Source organism: Musca autumnalis, unplaced genomic scaffold, assembly GCF_047663935.1.
Source record: "Musca autumnalis isolate F117 unplaced genomic scaffold, ASM4766393v1 scaffold_1, whole genome shotgun sequence".
Lineage (NCBI taxonomy): Eukaryota > Metazoa > Arthropoda > Insecta > Diptera > Muscidae > Musca > Musca autumnalis.
The window spans coordinates 221481576-221495172 of record NW_027411644.1 but is presented as its reverse complement, the minus strand read 5'-3'; the positions used below and the strand labels follow the sequence as shown (position 1 = coordinate 221495172).

The 13597-nt window shown below is 34.2% G+C and overlaps 1 protein-coding gene across 1 annotated transcript in view; it reads left to right on the top strand.

The window, feature by feature from the left end:
- Alp4 (Alkaline phosphatase 4) overlaps positions 1 to 13294 on the top strand; it is a 30701-nt gene extending 17407 nt beyond the window's left edge. The window contains exons 2-4 of the mRNA XM_073960229.1: positions 11451 to 11692; positions 11752 to 12435; positions 12514 to 13294. Of these exons, the coding sequence (XP_073816330.1) occupies positions 11451 to 11692; positions 11752 to 12435; positions 12514 to 13158 (1571 nt within the window). The 3' untranslated portion in view covers positions 13159 to 13294. The remainder of the gene's footprint in view (positions 1 to 11450; positions 11693 to 11751; positions 12436 to 12513) is intronic.
- Positions 13295 to 13597: the final 303 nt, after the last annotated feature.

The following is a 13597-nucleotide window of genomic DNA, read 5'->3' as shown; positions in this document are numbered from 1 at the left end:
GTCAAAAATATTCGACGTAGGAGTGTCTTATAGACACCGGACCCATGGCCTCCTGGGATTTCAAAAAATGTTAGATTCTTATTTTGCTATCTTGCATAAAGTTTTTGGACATTTCCCGGGCAACGTGATTTTTTTTTTTTAATTACCCAGCGAAAAGTTTGCCTCCAAAGAGGCAGTTAAATGATATGTACAAGTGATTTGGAAGTGCATCAAATTATGCATTTTCACTCATGATTTTTACAAGGGAGTGACCCCGGAAAGAGGCACTCCATTGCACCGCATTTTAACTGACCCTTTGGCATTGCATTTTAACTGAACCTTTGGCACCGCATTTTAACTGAACCTTTGGCACCGCATTTTAACTGACCCTTTGGCATTGCATTTTAACTGACCCTTTGGGGTAGAATAGGAGGCAGTCCAGAGCACGTGTTTTGAATAACAAATTAAAATGCATTTATTTTTTGTGTAAAACAAAATTACTAATAACTTTATTAAATTAACACAAATTATGAAAATTCTCTATTGAATTCAATCGCAAACATGTGTGTTTCCTCCTCTTTTCATTTAATCCAAACTTAAGTGCTTTTGCTTAATCTGCTAAATGGGTTTGATATTGTCTTCCCATCACCAGTTAAGATTTCGACATGTACTCCAACAGCACTCCATTGGGAAATTTTCTTCTCGTGAGTTACCGGAAAAATGTTCACAAATTAAATATTATTTAGTTTGTATTAACAAATATTTGGAAATGTTAACACGCTTATCTCTTTTTGTAGAAGGTATACCGCTGCCTCTAGAGATGTACAAACTGATTTATGTACATGTAGGGATCTCTAACAACTGCTAATAAAATGTAGCGAACGGAGTGCCTTTTTCACGACTCCGTTTGCACTGCATCCGGATGCTGTTAAATTGTGAGGAATTGGAGTGCCTTTTTCACGACTCCGTTGAACTGCCTCCGGATGTTGTTAAAATGTGACAAATGGATGTGATTCTTTGGATTGCATCCAAATGCGGTTAAAATGTGAGGAATGGAGTGCCTTTTTCACGACTCCGTTTGAACTGCATAAAAACATGCCGTGAAAGAACTAGTCTACATTGCACTACTTCCAATTTATTTTGCTGGGTAGAAGCGAAAGTAATCTTTCACAAAGCTCTTATAGAAATTGGCTTTTTATGCACGCTCGATATAAATTTTGTAAACAGATACATACAATTACAACAGATATTTATTTTAATGTGCTGATATGCGAAAAATTGCGAAAAAAAAGATTAACTTGACAGCAGATTATGTATGTATATGATTTTCTTTACGGGTCTAAGACAAAATTAGACATCTATATGATATTTATATGTATATACCCACTAGTAATTAGTTGTTTGCTCATACTCTTTTATACGCATTCTTATCTACAATAAATAACAATATTTACTTAATTTGACATAGCAAATAAGTCATAACAAGCTTAAGGGAAGCAGTAGTAGCCATAATAAACAAATTCAAATTTATCCAAATAAGAAGAACATTTCAAGTTTAAGTGGATGCCAAGTTGGGTATTTCGTCATAGCACTTTTTAACTACTCTTCACTCAAGTGAGTTGTTTTTTGGGGGGAAATGACAACGACAATTACAAAACAAATTAAGAACAGTGGGTTAAAAAAATTAAAATGACAATTTTTTTAAAAAAGAAATAAAGAAAACAAGACATGAACAAAAACATAGGACCATCCGGAAAAAAAGATCGCGAAACTAAGATGTGCTATTACACAGAAAAAAAATTTAGCCATTTGATAAAAAAATTCAAAGATTCAATCAAAAATTTATCGATTTTCCGGCAATAAAAAAATTGTCATATTGACAAAATTCGATAAAATTGTTTGATCACAAAGTAAAAAATACAACTGATAAAATATTTCACATATTGACAAAAATATTTATCAAAATATTACACATTTTCCATTTTATCAGTTCAATATAAAAAAATCGATAAATATTTTAGTCAATATGTGAAATATTTTATCAGTTGTATTTTTACTTTTTAATCAAATAATTTTATCGAATTACGTCAATATGATCATTTTTTTTATCGCCGGATTTTTTTCTGTGTACAGTACGAAAAGTACTGATACTGAGATAATTAAAGCTCTGGAAATTCATAATACAGAAGGACGTAATGTACATTTTTTCACAAACTTTGTATCACTTGATGTGTTGTAATCTGTAAGAACTAGAAATTTTAAAAATTGGTATATATTTTTCCAATTTTGTACTGTAATTTCAGAAATAGTATCTTTACAGTACACGATATTGCTCCATTTGTGTTGGTGTATAACAGAAGGTAATTTTTTGTCAGTTGGATGGCATTTTTTATCATTGTAGCCCTGCAACAGAGACTACCTCAATCCCACGGCAGTGGGTTCTTTCGTACCGGATTGACCCGAAACCATAATGTTTCGGCCAGTACCTGCCAACCCAGCATCAAACCTATGCTTCTACGTTGGTTTATATGATGCTACAACAACAGAGACTACCTGTAGTAAAAACTGGAAGGAGAAACCTGATGGAATGGACCCACATAGGAACTTGATCTAATTCTTGTTTTACATTTACGAAATCCACTCGATTTCAACTGTCAATTCCTTTACGTATACGTCAAATAAAAACTCATCCGAAATCCATTGGATTTCATTTGACGTTTAAGCAATAGAATTCACAGTTGAAATCGAGTGGATTTCGTAAATGTAAACCAAAAATTGGTTTTCGTAATATTTTGCCAAAATTTAGTTTAAGTTCGAAGATGGGACATATCGGTCCACTCGGAAAATTTGTGCGCATGATAACTCTTGAAGGGAGTAACCGATTTAATCCATACTTTGCACCAGAATTAGATGAGGATCCAATATGGACTCTATCGGTTCCAATATGGACTCTATCGGAAAATTTCAGTTTAGGACCTGCTCTCAAATCGCTTTGATTTTTGTTGTAACAACTTGTATTCACTGCCCTCCATAAGATGGTATAAGTTTAGGGGCAAGTCCATACTTCCTGAGAAAATAGCCTGAAAGTTGCTAAAAAAACCCTATGACACCGTGTGTAGTGGTTGGGGCGCAAGATAACTCTCAAACAGATCTGGCGATTTGGCCAAAAATATGGCTTTCGTAATATTTTGTCCAAACTTAGTTTAAGTTCAAAGATAGGCCATATCAGTCCACTCCTTCAGGCACTTCCCCAACAAAAGTTCAAAAATGTTCGGAAAAATTGTGCGCATGATAACTCTTGAAGGGAGTGACCGATTTGGTCCATACTTTAATAATAATAATTGTTCCACAAACATCCCAGGCGGGACAAGGGAGATTTCTCTCATATCAGTGAGTGCACCCCTATCATATTAGCTCAATGATATGGGACCTACTGTTTATCGCCGAGTCCGAACGGCGTGCCTTAAGACACCACTTGTAGAGAAGTTTACATGGCTGAAATACTCAGGAAATGCCGCCAACATTACTGAGGGGTATTTTGCCACCGTTGAAAATTTGATTTTGCCTGGCCTGGGCCGGCGTGCATACCATTGCACCACGGTGGCACCCATACTTTACACATCCTAATATATCAGCCAGACTTAGATCTAGTTCGAATAGGGACTATATTTGTCCACTCCTTCGGGTACCTCCCAAGCAAAATTACGGAAAAGTTCACTTTAAGACATGCTCTCGGATCACTTTTATTTTTGTTCAAGCAAGTTGCATTCGCTGCTTCAAATACGATGGTAAAAGTTTTTTCAGGGGTATGTCCATACTTCTTGAGAAAACAGCCCGAAAGTGTAGAAACCCCCTATGTCACCATATGCAGTGGCTGGAGAGCACGAAAACTCTCGAACTTATCAACCGATTTGGTAAAAAATCTGGCCTTTGTCATATTTCGTCCAAACTTAGTTTCACTTCGAAGATGGGCAATACCGTTTCCCAAATACCGGTACTTCCCCTCAATATTAAAAAAAATATCACTAAAATTGTATTCACGATATCTCTTGAACGTGGCAACCATTTTGGACCAAACTTGGGATCTCCTAATATTTTGTTCAAATTTAGTTTAACTTCTAAAATGTCCCATATCGGTCTTCTCCTTAGGGTACTTCCCCCACAAAAGTTCAACATTTGTGTCTAAGTGCAGTTTAGGGTCTGTTCGAAGATCTTTTGCAAACGTATACCGATGCTGTTCGTTGTGATCCTGTTTACAGCGATATTATGTTTTCCGTGGATAAGTCGATGCTTTCTGGCATACTGGTCCAAACTAAAATGACTAGTGGCCGGTTCATATGACAAAATGACATTTTGGTAGGTTCATACACCCATAATTTTGAAAACCCCCTAAATACATGAGTTTTTTGGGAAAAAAGTGTTTCAATTTACACAGGCGTAGGGTATATATCTGTCGGCAAAGCCGACTGATACTTTTTTACTTGATATCTATAATTTTTGACCGAACTACCTGCAATTTGACATTTTAGCTTCTCAGTGCTGCCAAAACATCTCCACCAAAAATTGCCAAAATAGGTCCACGTTTTGGTATTGCCCCCACTATAACTGTACCTCCCGATTTTAGGTATTTTGAGGATATTTGTTGACGGAACTACATGTAATTTGAAGTTCCCAGTGGTCACATAATTTCTCAAACAAAACTGTACTACCGACTTTAGGTTATTTTTAGTTTGTATCTACATTTTCGTGCAAAATGTGATGTTCGCTGGCATTTATGGTTCCCAGCGGTTAAAAACTTCTTCATCCACAATTGTCGACATAGACCCACGTTGTGGTATAGCCACCACATAACGCTACCGGCTAAAATTAGGTATTTGGCGTTCAAAAAACATCTTCATCAAAAATTGTGGGCTTTGGTACTTTCGTAACAGAAAGAAAATTCATTATTCAATATAAGTTTCGATTTTCATTTTATGATGAAGGCGGTGAACAATTTGGAATTTCGAAACCTATTTATCGACCTTTAGTGGCTATGGGATTTTCTGCTTGGTATGTTCATGTGTGTTTAGTTTGGTCCTATCGAACTCATCGCCAATTTTACTTCTTTATTTTAATGTCTAGATGGCCATACTATATTGATTAGAGATTTTTGTTACATATTAATTATTATAATAATTTGCAAAATTTTCTACGAATTACTTTATATGCATTTTCAATACTTCATGGTACCAAAACCGGTTCAACTATTTATTAAATTTATTAAAAAATGCATAAATTTAACTATTTGTCATATTTATATATTAAATTGTTAAAAGATTTTCATACAAAAAAATCAACAATTCAATAAAGTATTTTTAATGTACATCACGTTGCAAAACCTTAACAATAAACAGAACATTTAAAATAGGTTCTAACAAATTAAGTGTTTTATTGTTCATCAACTGATGTAAATAGTAAATTTTCTAAAGCCAACTTTTAGTTTGTCTACTAAAATAGAAATAAACGTTATTAACATTTGCCTATAATTAACACTTTGTCACGTGGATTTATTCAAAACAGTACTGCGGAATTAAACAAAAAATAAAATCCCCTTAAGGGGAACTTTTATTTATTTCCTTTCTTAATAAAAATACCAATGTGGATTAAAATCGGAATAATTGATTAAAAAAGAGCAATTTAAAAGATAGAAGTTATCCCCACACTGTTAATGAATTTTAATTTGTTGCATTTAAACTGAAAAAAAACTTCAATAAATGAAAAAATCACCGAACATTTAATAAATGTAGTTTTGTATTCATATCACGTTTCTGTTTGTCAACGTAATATTGGAGGAGTTCAATAAACAATGCACATAATGTCATTTCTGCTATACAATTGTAACGATCTTGTCACGAGAATTCTGAAAATTATCAATGTTATGTCAATAACATTAATGAAATAAGACCTTAGCGGAAATTGGAAATATGTAAATATAGACGTGCAAAAGGTGTAATCGGATCAATATATTCACTTCGTTATGATTCGTCACGTGCGTGCATTTTGAACAATTTTACAGTGAGTTCGCCCACGTAAAACATAAAGGTGGATTTGTATTCAATACTTCGAGAAGCTGTTTAAGAAACCAAAGAATTACATTTACGAGGATGGAGACTGTTAGAGTCTAAGAAAAACAAATTGCAAATATCTTGAATTTAGTCACCCATGTGGGCAAGCTTTCCCACCAGCCTATTATACACAAAAATTGATAAAAAGAAATAAAAAAGGAGTTATATTCGGTCAGCACAGCACATTTTGTACCCTCCCCCATACGAAATACTGACATCTTTTAATATATGGCTGCACTCGTCAAGGGTACACAAATCATGGACTATCCACATTTGGGAGGTTCTATGTTTCATCTAAAAATTCTTTAAAAAATTCTCGTTTGGGAGGTTCTATGTTTCCTCCAAAAATTCTTTAAAAAATCCACGTTTGGGAGGTTCAAGGTTTCCTCTAAAAATTCTTTAAAAATCCACGTTTGGGAGGTTCAAGGTTTCCTCTAAAAATTCTTTAAAAAATCCACGTTTGGGAGGTTCAAGGTTTCCTCTAAAAATTCTTTAAAAAAATCCACGTTTGGGAGGTTCAAGGTTTCCTCTAAAAATTCTTTAAAAAATCCACATTTGGGAGGTTCAAGGTTACCTCTAAAAATTCTTTAAAAAATCCACGTTTGGGAGGTTCAAGGTTTCCTCTAAAAATTCTTTAAAAAATCCACGTTTGGGAGGCTCAAGGTTTCCTCTAAAAATTCTTTAAAAAATCCACGTTTGGGAGGTTCAAGGTTTCCTCTAAAAATTCTATAAAAATCCACGTTTGCGAGGTTCAAGGTTTCCTCTAAAAATTCTTTAAAAAATCCAAGTTTGGGAGGTTCAAGGTTTCCTCTAAAAATTCTTTAAAAAATCCACGTTTGGGAGGTTCAAGGTTTCCTCTAAAAATTCTTTAAAAAATCCACGTTTGGGAGGTTCAAGGTTTCCTCTAAAAATTCTTTAAAAAAATCCACGTTTGGGAGGTTCTTTAAAAAATCCACGTTTGGGAGGTTCAAGGTTTCCTCTAAAAATTCTTTAAAAAATCCACTTTTCTCTAAAAATTCTTTAAAAAATCCACGTTTGGGAGGTTCAAGGTTTCCTCTAAAAATTCTTTAAAAAATCCACTTTTCTCTAAAAATTCTTTAAAAAATCCACGTTTGGGAGGTTCAAGGTTTCCTCTAAAAATTCTTTAAAAATCCACGTTTGGGAGGTTCAAGGTTTCGTCTAAAAATTCTTTAAAAAATCCACGTTTGGGAGGTTCAAGGTTTCGTCAAAAAATTCTTTAAAAAATCCACGTCTGGGAGGTTCAAGTTTTCCACTAAAAATTCTTTAAAAAATCCGCGTTTGGGAGGTTCAAGGTTTCCTCTAAAAATTCTTTAAAAAATCCACGTTTGGGAGGTTCAAGGTTTCCTCTAAAAATTCTTTAAAAAAACCACGTTTGGGAGGTTCTAGGTTTCCTCTAAAAATTCTTTAAAAAATCCACGTTTGGGAGGTTCTAGGTTTCCTCTAAAAATTCTTTAAAAAATCCACGTTTGGGAGGTTATAGGTTTCCTCTAAAAATTCTTTAAAAAATCCAAGTTTGGGAGGTTCTAGGTTTCCTCTAAAAATTCTTTAAAAAATCCACGTTTGGGATACTCTAAAATTCCTCTAAAAATTCTTTAAAAAATCCACGTTTGGGATACTCTAAAATTCCTCTAAAAATTCCTTAAAAAATCCACGTTTGGGAGGTTCTATGTTTCCTCTAAAAATTCTTTAAAAAATCAACGTTTGCGAGGTTCTAGGTTTCCTCTAAAAATTCTTTAAAAAATCCACGTTTGGGAGGTTCTATGTTTCCTCTAAAAATTCTTTAAAAAATCCACGTTTGGGAGGTTCTATGTTTCCTCTAAAAATTCTTTAAAAAATCCACGTTTGGGAGGTTCTATGTTTCCTCTAAAAATTCTTTAAAAAATTCTTTTAAAAATCCACGTTTAGGATGCTCCAAAATTCCTCTAAAAATTCTTTAAAAAATCCACGTTTAGGATGCTCTAAAATTCCTGTAAAAATTCTTTAAAAAATCCACTTTTGGGATACTCTAAAATTCCTTAAAAAATCCACATTTGGGATACTCTAAAATTCCTCTAAAAATTCTTTAAAAAATCCACGTTTGGGAGGTTCTATGTTTCCTCTAATAATTCTTTAAAAAATCCACGTTTGGGAGGTTCTAGGTTTCCTCTAAAAATTCTTTAAAAAAATCCACGTTTGGGAGGTTCTAGGTTTCCTCTAAAAATTCTTTAAAAAATCCACGTTTGGGAGGTTCTAGGTTTCCTTTAAAAATTCTTTAAAAAATCCACGTTTGGGAGGTTCTAGGTTTCCTCTAAAAATTCTTTTAAAATCCACGTTTGGGAGGTTCTAGGTTTCCTCTAAAAATTCTTTAAAAAATCCACGTTTGGGAGGTTCTAGGTTTCCTCTAAAAATTCTTTAAAAAATCCACGTTTGGGAGGTTCTAGGTTTCCTCTAAAAATTCTTTAAAAAATCCACGTTTGGGAGGTTTTAGGTTTCCTCTAAAAATTCTTTAAAAAATCCACGTTTGGGAGGTTCTAGGTTTCCTCTAAAAATTCTTTGAAAAATCCACGTTTGGGAGGTTCAAGGTTTCCTTTAAAAATTCTTTAAAAAATCCCGTTTGTGAGGTTCAAGGTTTCCTTTAAAAATTCTTTAAAAAATCCACGTTTGTGAGGTTCAAGGTTTCCTCTAAAAATTCTTTAAAAAATCCACGTTTGTGAGGTTCAAGGTTTCCTCTAAAAATTCTTTAAAAAATCCACGTTTGGGAGGTTCAAGGTTTCCTCTAAAAATTCTTTAAAAAATCCACTTTTGGGAGGTTCAAGGTTTCCTCTAAAAATTCTTTAAAAAATCCACGTTTGGGAGGTTCAAGGTTTCCTCTAAAAATTCTTTAAAAAATCCATGTTTGGGAGGTTCAAGGTTTCCTCTAAAAATTCTTTAAAAAATCCACGTTTGGGAGGTTCTAGGTTTCCTCTAAAAATTCTTTAAAAAATCCACGTTTGGGAGGTTCTACGTTTCCTCTAAAAATTCTTTAAAAAATCCACGTTTAGGATGCTCTAAAATTCCTCTAAAAATTCTTTAAAAAAATCCACTTTTAGGATGCTCTAAAATTCCTCTAAAAATTCTTTAAAAAATCCACGTTTAGGATGCTCTAAAATTCCTATAAAAATTCTTTAAAAAATCCACGTTTAGGATGCTCTAAAATTCCTCTAAAAATTCTTTAAAAATCCACGTTTAGGATGCTCTAAAATTCCTCTAAAAATTCTTTAAAAAATCCACGTTTAGGATGCTCTAAAATTCCTCTAAAAATTCTTTCAAAAATCCACGTTTAGGATGCTCTAAAATTCCTCTAAAAATTCTTTCAAAAATCCACGTTTAGGATGCTCTAAAATTCCTCTAAAAATTCTTTAAAAAAATCCACTTTTAGGATGCTCTAAAATTCCTCTAAAAATTCTTTAAAAATTCCACGTTTAGGATGCTCTAAAATTCCTCTAAAAATTCTTTAAAAAATCCACGTTTAGGATGCACTAAAATTCCTCTAAAAATTCTTTAAAAAATCCACGTTTAGGATGCTCTAAAATTCCTCTAAAAATTCTTTAAAAAATCCACGTTTAGGATGCTCTAAAATTCCTCTAAAAATTCTTTAAAAAATCCACGTTTAGGATGCTCTAAAATTCCTCTAAAAATACATTAAAAAATCCACGTTTAGGATGCTCTAAAATTCCTCTAAAAATTCTTTAAAAAATCCACGTTTAGGATGCTCTAAAATTCCTCCAAAAATTCTTTAAAAAATCCACGTTTAGGATGCTCTAAAATTCCTCTAAAAATTCTTTAAAAAATCCACGTTTAGGATGCACTAAAATTCCTCTAAAAATTCTTTAAAAAATCCACGTTTAGGATGCTCTAAAATTCCTCAAAAATTCTTTAAAAATTCCACGTTTAGGATGCTCTAAAATTCCTCTAAAAATTCTTCAAAAAATCCACGTTGATCAGGCTTCCTCTAAAAATTCGTTAAAAAATCCACGTTGATCAGGCTTCCTCTAAAAATTCGTTAAAAAATCCACGTTGATCAGGCTTCCTCTAAAAATTCGTTAAAAAATCCACGTTGATCAGGCTTCCTCTAAAAATTCGTTAAAAAATCCACGTTGATCAGGCTTCCTCTAAAAATTCGTTAAAAAATCCACGTTGATCAGGCTTCCTCTAAAAGTTCTTTAAAAATCCACGTTTATCAGGCTTCATCTAAAAATTCTTTAAAAAATCCACGTTTATCATGCTTCCTATAAAAATTCTTTAATAAATCCACGTTTGTCACGCTTCCTCTAAACAAATCTTTAAAAAGCCGAAGTTTGTCAGGCGTCCTCTAAAAAAATCTTTAAAAAACAGACGTTTGTCAGGCTTCCTCTAAAAATTCTCTAAAAAAAAACCAACGTTTGTCAGACTTGCTTTAAAAATTCTTTAAAAAATCCACGATTGGGAGGCTCTAGGTTTCCTCTAAAAAAGTCTTTAAAAAATTAAGTTTGGGATTCTCTAGGTTTCCTCTACAAATTCTTTAAAAAAATCTACGTTTGGGAGGCTCAGGTTTCCTCTAAAAATCCTTTAAACAAATCCATGTTTTGGGAGCTCTAAGTTTCCTCTAAAAAAATTTTAAAAGGTTTCGTCTAAAAATTTTTAAGTTTCCTCTAAAAATTCTTTAAAATATCCACGTTTGGGAGGCTCTAGGTTGCGTTGATCTGTGGAAAAATTGTTGGTGAATAAATTCTCTGATCTTTGACACTTTAAGTCGGTCAGTAATTTTATATAATGGCTATACCAAAACATGGACCAATGTCCACAAATTACGTCCACAAATTCTAGATAATCCGGTGAAAAAAATAACCCACAAACATCAGAATACCTAAAATTGGGCGGTACTGTTATAGGATGCTATACAAAAATGTTGGAAAAAAACTATAAAATGTCTAAAATCGTTTTTGATGTACAAGGCATTTCGACAACTGGGAAACTCAAGTATGAAATTATGGAGGCTACACCAAAACGAAGGCCGTTGTCGCAATTGTTGGTGGAGAAGCTTTTTGACTACTGAGAATCCTATCCTATCCTGGGGGAAGGGTTCTTAATTAAAGAAAATGGCTATGATCGTACTCTATTCGTTACGCTGAATACGGGTACGGGCTCGTATATCAATATGTCCGGATATGGTGCCGTTAACTACAGACCCACTTATGCCTAGTTTCATGTCAATTTTATTTTATTCAGTACACATTCTTTAGGGCCCCAGTTGCAGATTTGTAACTCTTAGTACCTAAAAATGAAAAACTTAATACTAGTAGTAAACATGAGTTAATAATGAACCTATTTTTTTCGATTTATTTTCAGATGCAAAATTCTGGTACAATGTGGCTCGCAAACAGCTGGAGAAAACCATAAAGATTGCCAAGAAAAATCAAGAAAATGCTTTTAAACGTAAAGCAAAAAATGTCATTATATTTGTTGGAGATGGTATGGGGTTGACCACTATAACAGCGGGACGTATCTACAAGGGACAGTTACTGAAACATGGCAATGGTGAGGAAGAAAAATTGTCATTCGATGAATTTCCCTATACTGGACTTGCAAAGGTAATTATAATACTTATACTAACCTCAAAACATAAAGTAATGATGGTTCCCTCCTCCAGACCTACAATGTTGATAAACAAGTACCCGATTCGGCTGGTACAGCTACTGCCATGTTTTGTGGTGCAAAAACAGATTCGGGTGCCATTGGTGTGGACAGCACACGCTCAAAGATTGATGCTAAACAAGGACGTCTAACGTCCATTATGGATTGGGCTCAAGCTGAGGGTAAACGTACCGGTATTGTTACAACAACACGTATTACTCATGCCACCCCCGCTGCCACATATGCCCGCATCTATCATCGTGATTGGGAATGTGATACCGAAGTGCCAACGGAATCTAAGGGCATTCATACAGACATTGCTAGGCAATTAATTGAAAGTGCACCGGGTAATAAATTTAATGTTATTATGGGTGGTGGTTTGAAACCCATGGGTGCCACTAATATCAATGAAGTTAGAAGCACAGAATGGCAAGGTGGTACTGAAAAGATATGTTCACGTGGTGACAGCTTGAATTTAGCTCAAAAATGGTTGGAGAATGGCAAAGCTATGAATGAGAAACGCGAATTTGTTCGAAATCTTAAAGAATTGGATGACTTGGATTTGAAGGAAGTTGATCGTTTGTTGGGTTTGTTCCGCAACAATCACATCACCTATGCCATTGCTAAAGAAGAGGGTGAACCATCTCTCAAGGAAATGACTGAAGCTGCCATTGAAGTTTTACAGCGTGAAGATTCCAATGTAAGTTTGTCATTACAAAGATGCCCGCATCCTTTCACATCTACTAACGTTGATTGTTTGTATGTTTTTTTGTTCTAGGGCTTTGTTCTCCTGGTAGAAGGCGGTCGTATCGATCAGGCCCATCACCAAAATTATGCCCATGCCGCTCTTCAGGAAGTCTACGAATTTGATCAGGCCATTGAAGCTGCCCTGGAAAACACCAACGCCAATGAAACATTGATTATAGTCACAGCTGATCACTCACATTCTGTCACCCTTAATGGATATCCCAAACGTGGTAATGATATTTTAGGATTTGCCAGTAAATCTACAGACCCCATGGCTTATGAAACCATTATGTATGCCAATGGTCCTGGTTTCTATGACCATGTGTCAAATGATACTAATGCCGTAGCTCAAAACCCTCTCAGTTTCTGGAAAAACCTAACCACCTTAACGGCTGAACAACGTCAATCGCCAACTTATCGTCACATGGCTACGGTACCACTTAAAGATGAATCACATGGTGGTGAAGATGTTGTCGTCTTTGCCAATGGTCCTGGTTCCAGTTTGGTACGTGGCGTTTTTGAACAAAACTACTTAGCTTATGTTATGAGTTATGCTGGCTGCATGGGACCAGCAAAGGATTTCGATGAGACATGCAGAAGAAGTTCCTCAGCTGTTGTAGCTGCAATGCCTTTGGTTATTATTTTGGCTGTGTGTTTAGTAAATTTGTTTAAATAGATTTTTAAGTCGCTTTGTTGATTGTTTTATTGTAATTAAAGATGCTTATTAGTTGTATTAAACTTAATTTAAATTGTATAAATTGCTGGACAAATCAATGTAAGAAGAAAAAATAAATCGTTCTTTTTGAAAAAAATATTCAGTGTTTCAAAATCTTTATAAATAAAAATCAAATGTCGTTCTTTGGTAATGGCATCAGTTGAGAACGGCTGGACCGATTTGGATGATTTTTTTAAGATATTCGTCACAGCCCAACTTAGATTTTTATGGAAAAAAATTGACCACGTCCACTTTTTTAAATATTTATGTCATATCTACATCTTAGCCGATCTACAGGGAATGTACAGGTGAAAATGGCCTGCATATTTTGTTGAATTTCGAAAGGAGCGGGGTACATCTCCTATGCCATAATTTAAAAAAATACTATATTTGCAGTAAT